This window comes from Herpailurus yagouaroundi, unplaced genomic scaffold, assembly GCF_014898765.1.
Source record: "Herpailurus yagouaroundi ecotype Mexico unplaced genomic scaffold, PumYag 139, whole genome shotgun sequence".
Lineage (NCBI taxonomy): Eukaryota > Metazoa > Chordata > Mammalia > Carnivora > Felidae > Herpailurus > Herpailurus yagouaroundi.
Window position 1 is genome coordinate 48739270 of NW_024412394.1, and position 20462 is coordinate 48759731.

Below are 20462 nucleotides of genomic sequence, written 5' to 3' on the forward strand. Positions count from 1 at the left end.
TGAGGGCAGGGACTGTGTCTGCCCTATGTTGCCTTTCCTGGGCCAAAGAGAATGTTTAACCCATGCTTGTTGCATGAATTGATGAACTGGATTACTACTTTCTACATCCCAGGGTTATCTCTGTAGGGTCAAGGGAATAATGCTCTAGTGCCTGAGTAGGGACCCTGGTCAATTGTCCTCCTGTGACATCTACAGAGGACAGATAATGCCTAATGGCCTCTGATTTGGGCTTGGGACACTTGCATGCCCAGGGCTAGATTTGTTCGATTATTCAAACTCTACCTACAGAGGACCTAACAGATACCTGGGATCCTGCCCTCTTGAAATCTTCAGTCTGCTGTGAGACAAGATCTCTGTGCAGTCAGATCACTGCAAAAGACATAACTGTACAAGATTTTTAAAACCTTTCAGGTCGTGTCAGATGAGAAGTAGGAGAATACATAGCACAGGGGCTTGACACTCAATTCCACCTGGCCTGTGGCAAGATTTCCAAAACCATGTTTAGCGGTGGGTTTATCTGTGGCTTCCTGTTCTATGTCTTGGGCTGGATGATGGTTACACTCACTTTGTGACAACTTAGTGGGTTGCCCACTTTAATCTGTGTACTTTGTGTGTGTATGTTATACTTCCATAAAATGTTTCTTAGATTTTAAGATTTTTAAAAAACTTTTTTTACATTTGTTTATTTTTGAGAGAGAGAGAGAGAGAGAGACAGAGAGAGAGAGACAGAGAGAGAGACAGAGCATGAGTGGGGAAGGGGCAGAGAGAGAAGGAGACACAGAATCTGAAGCAGGCTCCAGGGGCAGAGCCCGATGCAGGGTTCGAGCTCACAAACCGTGAGATCACGACCTGAGCTGAAGTCGGATGCTTAACCGACTGAGCCACCCAGGCGCCCCAGATTTTAATCTATTTTTTAAATCTAGAATGGAGAAAGCCAAAAATCTGTGTTTATCAAGCATATTAACACATGCTATTATAGTTATGGACAAAAAACATCTCTGAGAGTCAGGTGGCAGGTGGACAGAGGGCATGAGGCCAGCCCGGTGGCACCTGGAGCCTGTGAACCCTGGCCAGGGGGTGCAGGACAAGGGCACGCTGACCCACTGTGGTCTGAGCAGGAAGAACCTTAGGGTGGCCGGAGGAGTCTGGGTCTTAGGAAGAGACCTAAGGTCTGGGAGGGACCAGAGGGTCTGGAAGGTCTAGAAGGCACCAAGACTTTGGTCAGGGGCTGGGAAAAAGGATGGGAGACTCTGACATGGAGTAGGAACCAGAAGGCTCAATCCTCAGTTCTAGCCCAAACTGGGGGGCCAAGGGTCCTCATGGAGGTAGCCTAGAGCATTGGATGGGCTCACCAACTCCCTCAAATGTCCCCCGTACACCTGCTAATACTTGCAATCCCACCATTGAAGATTCGTTTTTTGACCGAGTCTAATAGAATGGAAGAATTTTATTTATTACTAGTGGAATTTAACCGGTATTTCCTATGTTCTGAAACATGAAAGTAAATGAATACAATGCTTTATTTTTTATTTTTACTTTTTCCCTCTCGGATAAATCAGGGGGTAAGCTGATCTTTTTATTTTCTCGTATTTTTCAACTGAGAGCTTAGGTCAGGGCCCGTGAGACGTCCCTGCTCTAACAGCTGTGTTCTCTTTTTATTCTAGGCTCCCAGGGTGCTTTGAAGGTGCCAGAGTGCAATGTTCAGTGTGGGGAGGAGGCTCCCTCCTAGGTCTGACTGGTCTGCCTTTCTCCCCCAGGGGGCTTGCAACATGAGGTAGAGTCTGCGGGCAGCCTGGCCAGGGTCCTCTCCTAGTACCCAGATCCTGCTCCCTTTCGTGGGGCTATGTGCCCCCAGCATTGCCATCGGGGAAGTGGGGCTGGTTAATTCCTTCATCCTCTGGACCCTTTGTTGCCAGAGCTGTTAAAACAGACCAGAGTCTGAGCTCTTAACCCTGGCACCACTGCCTCTCATGGATGTGTGCTGTACTTGACCGGCTCTCCCTTCCCCCCCTCCCTTTCTCTAAGGTGCCATGGGATCTGCAACATCAGGTCATTCCAAGAGCCAAAGGAAAGAAACAATATAGCTATCGCCCTCTCTGCACCTACCTCCCAGTGGCCCGGTTTTCAGATAATGGGCACGGTGTATGAATAGGAGCTGGTTTTGGCAAAGGACATTTTCAAGATAAAATATATCAGCTTGCTTGGAGCCTGTTACTGTGTCTCTCTGTTCTCAGGGCCTGCCCTGCTCTCCACAGCTGCCCTAAGAGAAATGTGATAATGCCTGTGAGGATGACGTCAGCGCTCCGGAGGTACTGCCCACGTGGGAGTGCAGGACAAGTTCTCAGGAGACCTGGGTCATTGGAGGTAAACAACCTGTGTGTTCAAGAGGCTCTAAAGCTATATTCCTAGGGACTCACATCTCAAGTTTGAACAGAACCAACAGCTCTGCCCTCCTTGGTCTGAGTGCAATGGAGTTGACCTTTGCCTTTGACGTGCACTAGTAGGGCTAATGTTTCCAGGCTCTCCTGAACTGTCTATTTTGTGACCCTTCCTAACATGATTTTGGGAGAATTCTTCCAAATTACTGGATTTTCTCCTCCTTCCGTGAACAATTTTATGTTTTGAGTAAGCCTGGGTCCCATAAAGAGACAGAAAAGCCTAGTTAAACTAAGTAGGCATTCATGCTTTGGCCTCTTCACACTGCTACGGATTTTGCTGCTTTAAGAGAGGGATCTGGTAAGCTAAATAGAAGTCACCAGTGGGATTTCATGCAGTATAGCCAATGAGGTGACAAATGCAAGACAGTATAAGGGAGATACCTGTGTAGTCAAGCATTTTCTCGGTTCTTAGCCTTCCTATCATTTCTCCTCACATGGTCCTAAAAAGCACACTTAGGAATTTATCCATTTTTGAAATTAAAATATATGTCATTTCTTCCCCACTGACTCCAAGAATAAATATGAGACAGAATTTTCAGACAAACTAAAACAGAGAATTTGCCAACATGTGTCCTGCCCTAAATGAAGAGGTTTTTTCAAGCTGAAGGAATTTGATCCCAGAGGGAAAGCTGGGGATGCAAAAATGAATAAAGAACAACAAAAATGGTAAACATATGCACAATTCTAAGTAAACACTGACTATGTAAGACAATATTTTATTTTGAATTTTATTTAAAAATTTTTTAATGTTTATTTATTTTTGAGAGAGAGACAGACAGACAGACAGACAGAGCATGAACGAGGGAGGGACAGAGAGAGAGGGAGACATAGAATTTGAAGCAGACTCCAGGCTCTGAGCTGTCATCACAGAGCCCAAGGCAGGGCCTGAACTAGTAAACCTTGAGATCATGACCTGAGCCGAAATTGAATGCTTAACCAACTGAGCCACCCAGGTGCCCCATAAGACAATATTAATAACGTATTGTGGAAATGAAAAAGCTAAACAGAAATGCAAGCAAAAATAACATTCAAGTGAGAAAGGGAATAAATGGAGTAAAAGTGATGAGGTCTTTGCATTGTCTGGGAGAACAGTAAAAGTAGCTAATTAACATACTCGTATGATAAGCCAAGAGTTCCTGTTGTTTTCTGGGAAGCCACTGACAAATAGTAAGAGTACGCATGTTCAAAACTAAAATAGGAAAGCCAAAATAGGAATAACCAAAAGTAATCAATCCACAAAAAAACCAGAAAGAAAAAAGAAAGAACATAGAATTGGTTGGACAATAAAAAAAGACATAGTAGGATGATAGTTTTAAAGCCAACGTCTAAATTATTCATAAATAAAAATGGACTAAATGCTCCATTGAACAAACAAACATTGTCCAACTTTATAATTCAGAAATGCTAAAGTTTTTCAGATGGGATCAAGAAACAAAACCCAACTTTATGCTATTTAAAGAGACACACTGAAAATATAAGATACAGAAAAGTAGAACATGAAATGCAAAAGATAAAACATTCAAATACTAACCAAAAGAAAATGAGTGTAGCTATATTATATCAATAAAGTAGACAAAGAGATAAATAAAGAGGCGCATTTAGTAATAATAAATGACTCAATTCACCAACAAAATATACATATAAATTTGTGTTCATTTACTGATATAACTTCAGAATGCAAAAACAAAAGTAGACATAATTGAAGGAGAAACAAAAATTTACATTTATAGTGGGAGATTTTAATACATCTCTCTCAGAATTTATAAAACAGGTAGACCAAAAACATCCCAGTAAGAGCATATAAGATTAAAACATTTAACAAACTTGGCATAATGGACATATATAGGACAATGAATGCAAAAACTATATTAATAAACATTAATTTGAAGCACTCAGTGAACACTTACAAAAATTTACTATATACAGTGCCAAAGAGCAATGCTGACAACTTTTAAAGGGTTAGAATTTATATAAACTATGAACTCAATGAACGCTAGAAATTAATAACAAAAATATAGCTAGGAGATCTCCATACATTTGAAAATTAAGCAATATACTTCTGGAAAAACTGATGGGTCAGTGCAGACATCATAATGAAAATTTTAACAAAATGATTAAAAAGTACTACACATCAAAACTCATGGAATGCAAGGTAAGTGTTTTTTACAGGAAAATGCATAACTTTAACTACCATCTCAGAAAAGAAGAAATGCTTAAATTCAATGAGCTAAGCATCCATCTTTATTTATTTTTTTTTTTTAAGCATTCATCTTTAAAACTTAGGAAAAGAAAAGCAATTTAAGTAGATAAAAGGAAATAATAAAAGTAAAAACAGGAAGTATTGAAATAGAAAACAAACACACAATTGAAAGGATACTGTTAAAAGCCAAATATTGATTCTTTGAAAGGACTGGTAAAACTGATAAAATTCTAAAAAGATTGGTCTTGCAAAAAGGAAAGCAAAAATAGCCACTATCAGGAATGAAAAAGGCATCATTGTATACGCTACAGACATGAAAAAAATTAAAGAAGTTATTCTGAGCAACTTTTTGCCAATAACTTTTAAAATTTAGATGAGGGACTCCTGGGAGGCCCAGTCAGTTAAGTGTCCGACTCTTGACTCTTGATTTTAGCTCAGGTCATGATCTCATGGTCATGAGATTGAGCCCTGCATTGCATCAAGCTCCAAGCTGGACAAGGAGCCTGCTTAAGATTCTCTCTCCCCATCTCCCTCTGCCCCTCCTCCCTCCAAAAACAGACAGACAGGTAACTAACTAACATTAAATAAATAAATAAATAAATAAATAAATAAATAAATAAATAAATAAAATTTAGATGAAATTATCTAATCCCCAAGCATATACAATATACCGACCAACACTGATAAAAAGAGAAATACAAAAACCTGAAAAGTCCTTTAACTATTTTAAAAACGGAGTCTTTAAATTTTCCCACAAAGAAAATGATAGGTCCAGATGCCTTCACCAGCAAATTCTAGCAAAGTTTTAGGAGGAAGGAGCACCAATCTTACATAAACTCTTCCAGAAAATATAAAAAGAATATTTAGAAAATCAAAATCCATGTGAAAAGATGTCAACTTATTTTATGAAGTCAGAACAAGGACTGCACTAGATAGCAAAATTACCAGTCAGTGTCACTCGTGAACATAGAATCAAAGCTCCTAAACAATATAGTAACAGATCACATCCAGCTGTATATTAAAAAAAAAAAGAAAAACAAAAAAAGATAAATCACTTCTACATCAGGTTTATTCCAGGAATGCAAGGTTGTTTTCACACTGGAAAATCAATCAAAGTCTTCCAACGTTGAATACTAGCAAGCTAAATAATTCACACTAACATTTCTACTGAAAACTAAAAAGCTGGACCAAATATAAAAATTTATTTCTGAAGACTTTGATACTAACAAAATAAACCTAGATGAGGATGTGAGAGGGAACCAGAGTCCCAAGGAGGGATGTTCAATGTTTGGATCCACTTCTCCTGGGGGCATCTGCTAGCTGAGGAAGGCAACTGAGAAGCTGAAGGATGCTTTTGATGGTTTCAGGAAGCTTTGGGGCTGGGATTAGAATCCAGGGCCCACCAAGCAGGCTGCTCCACTTTAGGATCCCCAAAAGTATACCTTAGCAGTGAAGGTAGATAGGCCCTTGCAGGATATGTAGCTCAGCTTCAAATCACATCAGTCCCTACTCTGTCAGTAGGTTGAAGTTATCTGGAGTGGTAGTGGCCTCAGGCAGCACGGAGTATTCGTGCTGCCAGGCATCTGGTATAAATAAACAGAAATCCACTCTGGAGGAAGATAACACCATCCCAGGTGTTATCTTCAATTATATCTATTAAAAATATCATAAATATAATATATAGTTCACAATAAAAACAACCAGGCACACAATAAGACATACACAATAACCAGCAGAAAAAAATAGAGAATAGGAACAAGGGGCTTTAGATATTGAAATCGCATCAACTTTAAAATATCTTAGTGTGGGGGCACCTGGGTGGCTCAGTTGTTTAAACATCCAACTTTGGCCTAGGTCATGACCTTGCCATTCCTGAGTTCAAGCCCTGCATCAGGCTCTATGCTGACAGCTCAGAGCCCGGAGTCTGCTTCAGATTCTGTGTCTCCCTCTCTCTCCCCGTCCCTCCCTCACTCTCTCTCTCTCTCCCTCCCTCTCTCTCTCTCTTAAAAATAAACTCTAAAAAAATACAAATAAAAAAATATCTTAGTATACTAAGTGAAATAGATTAAAAAATTAAGATTTGGGGGCGCCTGGGTGGCGCAGTCGGTTAAGTGTCCGACTTCAGCCAGGTCACAATCTCGCGGTCTGGGAGTTCGAGCCCCGCATCAGGATCTGGGCTGATGGATCAGAGCCTGGAGCCTGTTTCTGATTCTGTGTCTCCCTCTCTCTCTGCCCCTCCCCCGTTCATGCTCTGTCTCTCTCTGTCCCAAAAATAAAATAAAACGTTGAAAAAAAAAATAAAAAAAAATAAAAAAAAATTAAGATTTGGAAATTCTTCTTAAAACTGTAAACTACAAAAATAGAATCAATCAATATAATCCTTCATATTAACAGAAAGAGCCTTTGCCAAAGTCAGTGCCCATTTATGATTTTTTTAAGCATAGGAATAGAAGGGAACTTCCTGAATCTGAAAAGAGATAACTACCAAAAAATAGCTACAATAAATATCATATTTAATGGCAAAGTGTTGTAAGTTTTCCTTTAATATTGAGAATGGGATGAGAATATAAATGCCACTTCTATTCAATATTGTATGCAAAGGACTAGACAACACAATAAGGCAAGAAATGAGAAAAAGTTATGAGGACTGGAAAAAAAAAGAAACAAAAGTGCCATTATTTGTATCAGATTGGACATATAATTTTTTAAATTAGCAGATAAGTTATTAGAATTAATAAGAGACTTTAATAAGGATGTTGAATACAGAGTCAATATACAAAAGTCAAAGTTAGAAAAGGAAATTTGCAAAAGTGCCTTTAACAATTGCATCAAAAATACCTAGGAATAAGTACCTAGAGAAAAATCTAGCAAAATATCTGAATGTCCTCTATGAAGTAGACAATGAGATATAATAGAGAGAAATTAAAAGACATAAGTACATGGAAAAATAGATCATGGTCCTGGGTTGGAAGTTTCAATATTGCAAAAATATTAATTATCCCATATTGATCTACAGACTCAATGCAATTCTAATCTAGATCTCATTAGATTTTCTTATGGAACTTGACAAAATGCTTATCAGGAAATTCAAAGCAGCCTTTCTTGAAGAAAAACAGGGTGGGAGGATATGCTTCAGCAGGTATCCTGATTTATTACAGAACCACAGTAAAGAGGAAGTAAAGAACTGGCATAAAAATGAACCAATTGACAAAATGGAACAGAATGGAGAATCCAGAAGTAGAAATACACATTTGAGGACATTGACTTATTATTTTTGTTTTTGAGAGAGAGAGAAAGAGAGCGCAAGTGGGGGAGAGAGGCAGAGGGGGAGAGAGAGAGAATCTCAAGTAGGCTCCACACTCAGTGCAGAGTCTGAAACAGGGCTCAGTCCCACGACCATGAGATCATGATCTGAGCCGAAATCGAGAACTGCACGCTCAACTGACTGAGCCACACAGGCGCCTGAGAACATTAATTTATTATAAAGATATCACTGCAGGTGATTGGAGAAGGAATATTTCTTTAATAACCAATGCGGGGACAATTGGAAATACATATGCAAATCATGCAATATGCAAAATAACTCCAAGTGGATTATAGATCCAGATGTGAAAAGCAAAACAACAAAGCTCCAGAAGGTAATCAAGGGGAATATATTCTTATCTCAGGATAGCAATATACTTATCGAGACACAAAAACACTAACCATAAGAAAAGATCAATAGATTTACACTGAAATTAAGATTATCTGGCAAAACGAATATTTGGCATTAGAAGTCAGGATAATGGTTGCCCATGGTGGAAGGATAATTATAGGGAGAGGAGACTTCTGGAAATACTGTTTCTTGATCTAGATGCTCATTACAAGAAAATGTTCACTTTTAGATAATTCGCTAAGCTGTACGCTTATGACCTGTGTACTTTTCTGTATATATGTTACAATCCAATAAAAAATTTTTCACTGAAGAAATCAAGAACTCCTATTTATCAAAAACCACCACTGGCAAAAAGCTCGCATGCAGAATATATAAATAATTCTTAAGAGTCCCATTAAGAAAAAGTCAGACAACCCAATACAAAAACAGCCGAGACTTCAAAAAAACATTTCAAAAAAGAGGAAATAAATCACAGACACACAAAATAGACATAAATCCATTTGAAACACAATGAGGTATTACTACTCAATCTAGTCAAATTGATCGGAGTCTCAACTTAAACCCCACCTTTCTTCTAGAAGGATTTCCCCAACCCCCTAATTGAGGTTGCCGGATCCCACCGTGTCCTGTTCTTTTCCTACCAGAACACTCATCCACTCCCCCATCAACCACTGGGGAGGAGGGTTGTCTTTCTGCTTTGCCAGCCTCCAAACTCTGCACCCTCACCCCCACACATTAGAGTAGGTTGGGGCAGTGATCATATTAATAGATAACAAGACCTGAAGTCAATGGCATGAGGTTCCTCTGAAAGTGTAGAAGGAAGAAGAGGAAGGGAGGATGTTGCAGGTTCTGTGGTCCCACAGGTGGAGAAGAGAGAGGTCATTTGCCAACCCGGATTAAGGAGGCAGGTCCCTGAGTCCCCCCACTCCTATCTTCCCTAACTGGTTTGTCAGTGGGTGGAGGAGCCTCTGCTATAGGAATGAATGATCAAAATCAGAAAGTGGAAGACAAGCCCGAGAAAGCCACCTTGCCCTCATGGGGACCAGAAGAGAGAACAGGCTCCGGAGAGGATCGAGGGCCATTTCTCTGTTCCTCTGGTGCCCCACCTGGCCTTGCATTCCCTCCTCAGCCCTCCCTCGGTACCCTTCATGCCACCTTCCAGCTGCCCCTGACTGCTTTGTCATGTCTGTGATTTGTCACTCTCCACCAATGCCCTCATGTGGAGATCATCTGTGCAAGGCAGGCAGGGGTAGTTATCCTGAGCTCATGGAGCCCCTAGGGACAGGGGCAAGCCTTCTGCAAACCTTCTGAAATTACATAAAAAGTAAGCATGCGTGTGTGTGTGTGCATGCACGCCCATGTAACAGAGATTATCATTATTCAGGGAAACAAACAGATTTTCAAAGGACTCCGTGATTCAAAAGAGTCAAAAAATAAACCTACTGTGGTAGCCAGGAGTTGGATTTTGGTCCCATCATCCACCAGCAGTGTGACCTTGGGCATACATAATTTCTCCGTGCCTCGGTTTCCTTATCTATAAATAGGTGTAATTATATACCAGCTTCATACAGTTGTCATGAGGATTGAATGTGTTAATCCATGGAAAGCCCACGTAAGGGTTTGGCATATAAGATGTTCTATAATTAGTTATATGATCATTGCCATTATTATTGTGGCCTATCTCATTTACCCAGAGGGTAGAGCCTGAAACTTACTCATTGTATTTCCCTCAGCATTCACAGAACAGAGAGCCTGGCCTGAGGAGGGCTTAATACACATTGGGGGAAGGAATGACTGCCAACCTCTTAGCCCTGGTTTCTAGTCACTGAGGGGCCACACTGTAGACCCAATTCTGCAAGGAAATCGCAGGTACCCATGGTGTTCTGCCTGCCACACCAGTGTCACTGCCCACTGGCCCTGGACTCCAAACAGCCAAACTCGGGTCCTGGACTATCACCCAGCCCTAGCATAGGTGAAGTGTGGCTTCACTCACCTTCAGCAGTGTGAGCAGAAGTAAACTGCTCCAGACTGTGCCACAGGACAAAATGGGGAAACCCAACAACAGAAAAATCTCTGTGGGCCACACTTGAAGAAGGGCTGTCAGTTATTAGCAACGCATGCTCCCAGGTACTAAGGAGTCAAAACTTGCCACATTAAAGGGAGGGAAAAGACACGTCAAGGGTTTGTCCAAAGAAATACTGTGGTCATTGAATTAATCCGGCTCATGTGGCAGTATCTTTTTTAAATTAATTAATTTTTTAATTCCAGTGTAGTTAACATACAATGTAATATTAGTTTCAGGTGTACAATATAGTGATTCCACACTTCCATACATGACTCAATGCTCATCATGATACGTGTACTCTTAATCCCCTTCACCTATTTCACCCATCCCCCACTCACCTCCCCTCTGGTAACCATCTCTTTGTTCTCTATAGTTAAGGGTCTGGGTTTTTTTTGTCTCCTTTTTCCATTTGTGTTTTTAATTCCATATCTGAGTAAAAGCATATGGTATTTGTCTTTCTCTGACTGATTTATTTCACTTAGCATTATACTCTCTAGTTCCATCCATGTTGTTGTAATTGGCAAAATTTCATTCTTTTTTATGGCTGAATAATATTCCACTACATACACACACACACACACACACACACACACACACACACACACACACACACCACTTCTTTATCCATTCCTCTATTGACGGACATTTGGGCTGCTTCCATAATTTGGTTATTGTAAATAATGCTCCAGTAAACATAGGGGTACATTTATCTTTTTGAATTAGTATTTTCACTTTCTTTGGGTAAACACCTAGTAGTGGAATTACTGGATCATATGGTAGTTCTATTTTTAATTTTTTGAAGAACCTCTGTAGTATTTTCCACAGTTTACATTCCCACCAACTGTGCCTAAGGGTTCCTTTTTCTCCACATCCTCAACAACACCTGTTGTTTCTTCTGGTTTTGATTTTAGTCATTCTAACAGGTGTGAGGTAGTATCTCATTGTGGTTTTGATTTGCATTTCCCTGAGGATGAGTGACGTTGAGTATGTTTCCATGTGTCTGCAGGCCATCCGGATGTCTTCTTTGGAGAAATGTCTGTCTTCTGTCATCTGGCAGTATCTTTTCAAAGATACTGTCTATTCAAAGTCTTTTCAAAGCCTCTTTTTATAACGAAATCTCAGGCTTGTAGTAAAATTAATTGAAACAAACAAACAAATAAACAAGACCTTAGTGCTGGTCACTTCAGGATTCTTCTTACTTCAGTATTTTACCTTATTCTTTTTAAACTTTTTTTGTTTATTTATTTTTGAGAGGGAGACAGTGTAAACGGGGGAGGGGGAGAGAGAGGGGAGACACAGAATTGGAAGCAGGCTCCAGGCTCTGAGCTGTCAGCACAGAGCCTGACGTGGGGCTCGAACTCACAAACTGTGAGATCATGACCTGAGCCAAAGTCAGATGCTTAACCAACTGAGCCACCCAGGTGCCCCGTTACTTTGGTATTTTAGGTGTCACAGTCTTTCAGAGATCAGCATTGCAGCTGACTCTCAATAAGACTTTCCAGTGTGCAGTGTTTCCTGGTTCACCTCACCTTCCCTGAATGACTGGTTCATTCATTCCAACCCACACTGTCCGTGTCTCCCAGACCACACAGCTGGGAATGTGGAGATCAAGAAGACACAGTTCCTTCCTCCAGGAGACTGAAATCCACTAAGAGGGACAATGAGCTCTGTGATAATAGGAGCAAAGCTCAATTAATTCTAACCAAAGACACTGTAGAAAATTTCACAAAAGAGACAGCTTTTGATTAATTCTGAGGCACTGGAGAGAGTGTCACCATAGGGACAGCGTTTGGGCTGGGCTTTGTTACTTCTAACAGGTAGCAAAGGGAAGAAGGACGTTTCAGGTTGCGTGTACAGTGTCAGGGGGTACGGGGGAGCAAGGTGGATAATTAACTCACACTTCTCAAATGTGGGGGAAAAAAAGGCAGCTTTTCGACCTTTCTCGCAAAAAAGATCATGTGTCAAAGTGTGAAAAATTTTCAATTACCAACTAACAGCAGCTCAATCTAGTCCTGTTTCTAATTTCTTCTCACCTTAGTTGACCTTGCATCATGGAGGAGAAAAGGGCCCTTGCGTCCATGCTGGCTGGCCTCTGCCATGAAGTGCTTGGCCCAATCAACCCCTGGACTGGTGTTTGCCGAGATGCAACAGACTCCATGGGTCTTTTGGTAAATCTGTGGTCCTGCCTTTGGCCTCCAGTAGCAAAACTCTCCCACCTGGTGACTTCTGTGTCCCGATCTAAAGTCTGTGCTGGTCCTATAATAAACCCCATATCCCCCTTGTCTTACAGAGGCTCCGTGTCCTTGTCTCAGGCTGCCAGTCTCTTGGGTGACTGTGGTAGAAAGCTGACCAGTGTGTTACACACCATGGTCACACTCACTGACAACAAAGGAGGGTTCTCTTATGCCCAGTGGCTGCCAACACTTGTCATGATCCAACTTTCTAAGGTTTGCCAATCTGATGGGTATAAAATTCTTTCTCAGTGTTGTTTTAATTTCTATTTCTCCAATCACCAATATGTTTGAGCACCTTTAAACACTTGTAGCTTCAGAATTTCATCTTCTATGAATTGCTTGTCATCTGTTTTTCTACTGGATTTTATTTCTTCTCATCTGTTGTCAGATCTTAGTTTGCTAAGAATTCTTAGCATCAACAGGTGTTCTTCTTTATCAAGATCTTTTCTGTATCTATTTAGATAATCCCGTGATTGTCAAAATTACAAAATGACATTTGTACATACGATTTGTGATAGTGAAATTCTGGAAACAACTCACATATTTTTCAACAAGACATTGATCAAATGAAGTATGGTAGATCCATACCATGGAATAATAAGTAACCATTAAAAAGATGAAGAAGTTCTTTGTGAACTAATAGGGAGAGATTCCCAAAATATATCGCTGAGTCAGAAAGAAAAATCAAGTGCAGAAGAATATGTAGAGCAACTAACAATTGTCCAAAAGATGGGGTGGGGAGAGACCATGTGCATATTTACTCGCATATGCATAAAAGAATTTGGAAGGATACGCAAAAGGTTTTCATAGACATCTGGAGCAACAGAAGGTTGATTCCCTGGCTCTGTGTGACCCAATCACATCTGAGGGAGGATTGCATCTGGAACCAGGAATACCCCTGTGAATAGCATAGAATAGCACCTCATTATTGAAGTGGGTGGGGGTAGGAGGACTTTGCGATGACACCATGTCAGGAGCTATCGGAGGACATGGGATATTGATCTTGCAAAATTTAAAAACATTGGACAGTCTTCAATGACTTGAAGGGTTTTCACATGGAAGAGATATTTTCTGAATGGCAGCATTATTGTGTCAGGCAAGGTCCTATGTATAGAAGCCTCGGAAAGACAGACTGGCACTTAAAATGATTAAAAAAAAAAAAAACTAAAACAAAAAACCACCTCTCTAATGGTCATACTGTTCCAAGAGGAACATGGTCGCTTCATACACTGTATGATTCCCTCTATATGAAGCTCAAGAATGAGCAAAACTAATTCATGGAGTTAGAAGGCAGCATAATGGTTACCCTCGGGAGATACCAGCTGGGAGGAGATATGAGGCAGACTTCTGAGAAGCTGCGTAGTGTTTTCAAGGATAATTGTTTACACATGTAAAGATTCACCTTATATATATTTGTGATAGGCCCCCCAGAGTTGCTTATATCCTAATCCTCAGAACTTGTGAATGTTAGGCACCATGGCAAAGGGGAGTTTAGGTTCCAGATAGAATTAAGGTTGCTATTCAGCTGCCCTTAAAATAGGGAGAGCAGCCTTAATTATCCAGATGGGCCCAATGTAGTCACAAGGGTCCTTAAATGTAGAAGAAAGAGAAGAGGTCAGAGTGATGCAACGTTTGAAGAACTTACCCAGCTGTTGCTGGCTTTAAAGACAGAAGAAAAAAGCCAGGAGCCAAGGAATCTGGGCAGCCAAGTCAGAAAGGGCAAGAAAACAGATTCTTTCTGAAACCTCCAGGAAGGAGCACAGCCCTGCTGATGCCTTAATTTTAGCCAAGTGTGACCCATTTAGGACTTCTGAACAACAGAACTGTAAGATAATAAATCTATGTGGTTTAAACATTTTTTTAAATTTTTTTAATGTTTATTTTTGAGAGACAGAGTGCAGGCAGGGAGGGACAGAGAGAGAGAGGGAGACAGAATCCAAAGCAGGCTCTCAGCTCTGAGCTGTCAGCACAGAGCCAGACGTGGGGCTCTAACCCACGAACCATGAGATTGTGACCTGAGCCAAAGTTGGACGCTCAACCGACTGAGCCACCCAGGTGCCCCTAAAAATTTTTTTTAATATTTATTTATTTTTAAGAGAGACAGAGACAGAACACGAGTGGGGGGAGGGGCAGAGAGAGAGGGAGACACAGAATCTGAAACAGGCTCCAGGCTCTAAGCTGTCAGCGCAGAGCCTGATGCAGGGCTCGAACTCACTAACGGCAAAACCATGACCTGAGACGAAGTCAGATACTTAACTGGCTGAGCCTCCCAGGTGTCCGAATCTGTGTTACGTCTCCAAATTTGTGGTAATTTGCTAAAGAACCTACAGAACACTACCACGATGCTTACCTCAAGAAAATATTTTTGTAGAGACCAAGAGAGTGTCCTAGTGGACGGGGGAGAATCTGGAATAGGCACAGCTGCCCCTGTGTAAACGATGAAGAACGTGTTCGTGGAACACCTCAGTAAGTACAGGGTTCCCCTTCCACCGCTGACTCACCAAGGAAACAGCCTTGATCACCTATTCTTTGTGAAAACAAGTTTGCCTGTGAGCAGCCTTGCCCTTTGCTGCAGGTCCTGTGCTTAACAATTTTGGGAAACCTCTCAGCTATTCATCACTAAGAAAGGTTCAAAAGGCCTATGCAGGTGCTGAGTTGGCAGAGACCCCACGGAAGGAAGTGGCTGCTGTGGACTGAATGTTTGTGTCCCCTCATGTCCCCAGATTCACATGTTGAAGCCTAGTTCCCCACGTGATGGTGTTAGGAGGTCTGGGCCTTTGGTAGGTGAGTAGTACACGAGGGTAGAATCTCCTCAAATAGGACCAGTGCCCTTGTAAGAAGAGATCAGAGAGTTTGCTTCTCTCTCCCTCAACCTCGTGAGGACACAGTGAAAAGGCCGCACCTGGAAACCAGGAAGAGGACGCTCATCAGGAACCACATCGGACGGCACCCTGATCTCAGACTTCCAGTCTCCAGAACTGTGAGAAACAAATTTCTGTTCTTTAAGCCATCTGTGGTATTTTGTTAAAACAGGAGTTTTGGTGTTAGGACTTTAGGATCTAGGCTGGACTCGATCAGGGCCTCTTCCTTCATGAGCCACATCAGCCTCACCGGGCACTTGTTAGCAATACAATTCTCAAGTGTTACCACAGGCGTTCTGAGCCAGAGGCTCTGTAGTGGGGGCTGGGAGGCTGGGTCTCCGTAAGCACTGTGGTGATGCTGATCCATTCTCAAGTTTGAGGACCGCTGCACGACTGACCTTTAAGGAGACTTCCAGAAGTGAGATTTTACAATTTCCCATGCCCTGGTGGCCACTTTCCTCTTGTCAAACTCTTCTACTACCCCATCTCCACTAGCTGTCTCCACCTCCTACTTGTCTCCCGCCCTCCGGATGCTTGCTAAGTCGAGGAATCTTCCTGACCACCACCCCACGCCCCACCCCTTGTTGAAACCCCTCCCTCTGCGGTGTCTGCAACAAAGCCCCTCCCACAAACAACTCTTCCCTGAAAGACTGACTCTCATCACCCTCCTGGGCCCTATCTCTGACCCAAACTCCAATAGCCTGATTGTTGTTAAAGACTGAAAGAGGTCTCCACTGGATATCTAACAATTTCCTAAATTTAACATCCCCAAACAGACTTGTTACCGGGCCCAGCATCCTATCCTTTCAGAGCATGGTGACCTTGTTAGTCACTTGGGCTCAGGTGGGGTCAAGTGAGGGAAGCAGTGAGATTGCTCCAAGCAGGATTGTAGAGAAGGGGCTGTGTGAGGGAGAGACCAGGAAGGGAAGATTAATTTCAGGGGAAGGAGTGAGTAGGAGCACAGCGTGGGTGGCAAGTTAGGGTTTGTGTTCCAGAAGGGAAAGGCCACGAGCACTAAGGGAAGGATCAGAGGAGTTTCCTCCAAGGGCAGGAGTTCCCAGGAAAAACTCTGCAGGAGCCCCACCCCAGAGAGTCAGCTGTGTCCCTCACTTTGACTCCCCAACCTCAGATGTAATCGGGAAGCACTAGCCCACCCAGCGTGGCAAAGCGGAGAGGCAGAGCCAGGGAGGTCCAAGGAGCACTCAAAAGGAGGCCTCAGATTCAAATAGAGCCATGACCTTGCTTTAAGCTGGCTCCATGGGTCTCACGATGGCCAGATGAGTAGCAGTTGAAGCCTTGGTGGCCAGACTCCTGGGGCTTGGAAGTCCAGGGTTGAATCCCTGCTAAGGTTGAGGCCACAGAGTAAAGCACTTAGAGAGCCATGGGGGCACTCGTACATCTGGGTGCCCCAAACACAGAGGGCATCTTCTATGGGGGTGGTTCTAAATTATCATCCCAGGTGAAAAGCACCAGAATTACCCTAGAAAGTTCCTTAGGAAGGCAACGCATTAGAGACAATGCAGCTAGAGAAGTAGGCAGTAACCTTGCAAGGTGACACAGAAATTGTGATATTGTGATATGAAAAGAAATATATATATTTGGTCTTTTTCTCTGGTTCCTAGCTCTTGAGACCCCTGTAATTTCCTGAATGATAGGGGTGAGAAGAGCATCTTTTTTGTTCATCACAAACCTCCACCAAACATTCTGAGTTTATGCTAATGAGGAGACTTTTGGTGGATGCCTACATAGCTTCAGGATGGGGCTGCTTATCAGGGGAACCAACCTTGTGATTAGAGTGTTGGAAGTTCCAGCCCCACCCTCCAACCTCTGGGGAGAGGCGGGCACTGGAGACTGAGGTAATCACCAATAGCCAATGATTTCATCAATTATGCCTATGGAGTGGAACCTCTATAAAACCCTAAACAACAGGGTTTAGTGAGTTTCCAGGATAGCAAACACATCCACATGCAGGGAAGATGGCATACCCCAACTCCATGCGACAGAGGCCCCCGTGCTCAGGACTCTAGTTCTCATACTGCCTACCTCTTCATCTGGCTGATCGTCTGTGTCTTTTATAATCTACTTTATAATGAACCAACAATAGTAAAGTATTCCCCTGAGCTCTATGAGCCATTATAGCAAACTACCAAGCCTGCGGAGGGGGTGTGGGAACTCCTGATTTTGTAGCCAAGTCAGACAAGTGCAGGTGACTTGGGGACGACTTGCGTTTGGTGCCTGAAGTGGAGGGGCAGTCTTGTGAGGGAAAGAATGAATCTGTGCAGTTATTTCAAATCAGAAGGTCATATAGTTCAAAATAGCCGAGAGATGCCACATGTTAGAGGAGAGGAGTTAAAGTGGGTTCTGGCTAGATGGATGAAGCAGGGCAGCATGGAGCAGGGGCGTTGGGAACAGATGCTCATAGGCAGAAACAAGCATGGGTGTGCAGGGACAGAAAGCGTTCTAGCAGGGAAGAGTCCTCGTCAGGGGTAGCAGGGAGAAGACTGTGGAGGTCTTGGGACCCAGCAGGGAGAAGCAGGGGCTGCATTTCCTCTTGAAGAATATGGGGAGCCTGCAGTTTCTGAGGGAGCAGCGCATGGAAGCGATGTTTCCAGGAGGTGAACCTGACCATGAGTGGGGTGGGAACCACTGTGTTGCCATAAGCAGTGCTTCCAAACTCCTCACCTTTATTGCCCCCTAAAGTGAAAATTCTAGTGGAATTTAAGGTTTTAATTAATTTTAATTTAAATAAAATACTAAGGAAAAAGACTTTGTTAGGGAGGACTGAGCTTTGGAGGGCCACAAACCACTATAACATCGGAGAATTTTTTCACCCCCCAAGAGCATATTGAGAATGGGTGGTGTAAGGGGATGAGGGAGGGGAAGGAGGGGGCAGATCTGAGTGAGAGTTTAATGGGTGAATTGATTCAAGCTGGTTGACTTGGAGGAGAAGGAGGGCAAACCCAAGCTGGGCTCAACACCTTCCAGCCTGAGTTGCCCAAGAAAAAGCTGACAGAAAATTGGCAGGCTCATGAAGTGAAGCTGGACACATTGGGTTTGCAGTTACCTCAAGGAAACATATGAGCCAATGCTGCATACCTTCTCTGCTGAATTCAGCCCTTTGCTGTGTGGATTTAACAGGAAGCGTTCTGTTCTAGAAACTGATGTGGGGAGGTGCTTTTGGCCCAGATGGTGTCCCAACCTGCCCCTGGTCAAAGGCTGGGTTCAGTCTTCGGGTCTCTCTGAGTCACTCAATCTCAACCCACCCAGTGCTGACCTCGAGGTTTGCCCTTCTGGGCCCACTCTCCTCCCTGGTGCCAGGTGCCAGGAGGTGACGTCTATGGACAGCAACAACATTTGCGGGTCAACCTCTAGGCAAGAGCCCAACCAGAGACCCATATGCCATATGTATATCTGAAGGTTATAAATCAAGCAAAGATACTGCAAAATTACAGATAGCCCATCCTACCTCTTTGATAAATGCACCTTCACAACAATCCTGAAGGTTCAGTCCAACTTCAGAACTCTCAGACTCCTCAGAATTCTAGGCCGGCATGTGGCAGGGCAAGGAGAGCACACCTCAGCCCCTGAGCTGCTTTTCTTTTCCTACCCACAGTAGGGTGGTGACACTCCATCCCTCCTATACCTCCCCTGTATACAATTTGCATTAAATATCAACATTGTGCTAGTGGCAATGTAAAAAGTACAGCTGCTGTAGAAGAAAGTGTGGAGGTTCCTCAAAAAATTAAACTGAACTACCCTATGATCCAGCAATTCCACTTCTGAATATACCCCCAAAGAATTAAAATCAGGATCTCAAACAGGTATCTGTACACCTATGTTCGTGGAAGCATAATTCATAATTTCCGAAGGGTGGAAACAACCCAATGTCCACTAACAGATGAACGGATAAACCAAACGTGATCTATGCATTCAGTGGAATATTATTAAAAAGGAAGGGAATGCTGATCTATGTTACAACATGGGTGAAGCTTGAGGACATTATGTTAAAAGAAATAAGCCAGATTGATGATGACTCCCTCCTCAACTGCATTCTTTTAAAGCTGCACAAACTTGAGTGAGAACTCACTACCGTCATTCTCATCAGTGCTGGCAAGACGGCAGAATTCATACGGCGTCAAAGTTGTCCTGCAAGAGCTCTGGGGCCTAATGATGTCTAAAGAAAACATGAGACTCCCTCAGTCGCCCAAAGGACAGTGTTACAGCAAGTAATCAAAAAGAAAAACCACAGGCCCTCTCCCTCCCTGCCATTCAATTTAAGCAGTCCTCAGTTTCCACAGAAGTAAATTTTCTAGATGTGCCTTGTAGACCTCAAAGTACTGGGAAGGAAGTTCCCATTCGAAGGCAATTTATCTTAAGATACTGTACACAATACTAACTTTTTGTCTCCTTGAAATATACAAATTGTGCTATAACAAAAATAAATAAGTAAATAAAAGTAAACAAAATAAGCCAGTCACAAAAGCCAGTCAAAAACGGTATGATTCCACCTACACAAGGTACCGAGAGTGGTCAGATTCCTAGAGACAGAAAGTAGAATGGTGGTTGCCAGGGGCTGGGGAAAAGGAAAGAGCTGGAGTTAACTTTTTAATGGGGACAGGGTTTCAGTTTGGGAAGATGAAAACATTCTGGAGATGGGTGGGGGTGATGGTTGGATAACTATGCCACGGACCTGTACAGTTACAAATGGTTAACATAGTCAATTTTATGTTATATGTATTTTACCACAATTTCTTAAAAACTAAATATTAAAAAAGCCTGCATTGCAGCATATCTCCTAACAAATGGAGGAGACACCCCAGGTCTTTGGAGTTTCCTCTAACCAGGATGCACTACTGAATCAGGCAGCTGGGAGCTTAGGCAAGGTATTTTTGTTTCAACTGATCCCTGGGATTATTAGGAAGCTGCTAGATTTTTAATCTGTTCTCTTTCCAGACCTAAAAGGTCACCATGGGGTATCTAGCCTCAGATAAATTCTTCTTTATCAACTA

The 20462-nt window shown here is 42.5% G+C and overlaps 1 protein-coding gene and 1 non-coding gene across 4 annotated transcripts in view; one reads left to right on the forward strand and one right to left on the reverse strand.

Moving 5' to 3' along the window:
- GABRR2 (gamma-aminobutyric acid type A receptor subunit rho2) overlaps window positions 1-20462 on the reverse strand; it is a 44692-nt gene that overhangs the window by 14212 nt on the left and 10018 nt on the right. The window contains exon 2 of one of the 3 annotated variants that reach the window (XM_040474155.1): window positions 9737-9827. The exons of 1 other annotated variant lie outside the window; for it this stretch is intronic. In XM_040474155.1, coding sequence (XP_040330089.1) covers window positions 9737-9796 — 60 coding nt within the window. In that variant the 5' untranslated portion in view covers window positions 9797-9827. Of the gene's footprint in view, window positions 1-9736; window positions 9828-20462 lie in introns of those variants that run through there. One more of the 3 variants, XM_040474156.1, reaches the window with a different exon arrangement.
- Window positions 19474-19562, forward strand: LOC121030125 (small nucleolar RNA SNORD116). Its single transcript, XR_005790069.1, has one exon. It is a non-coding gene; the product is annotated as a small nucleolar RNA SNORD116 (small nucleolar RNA).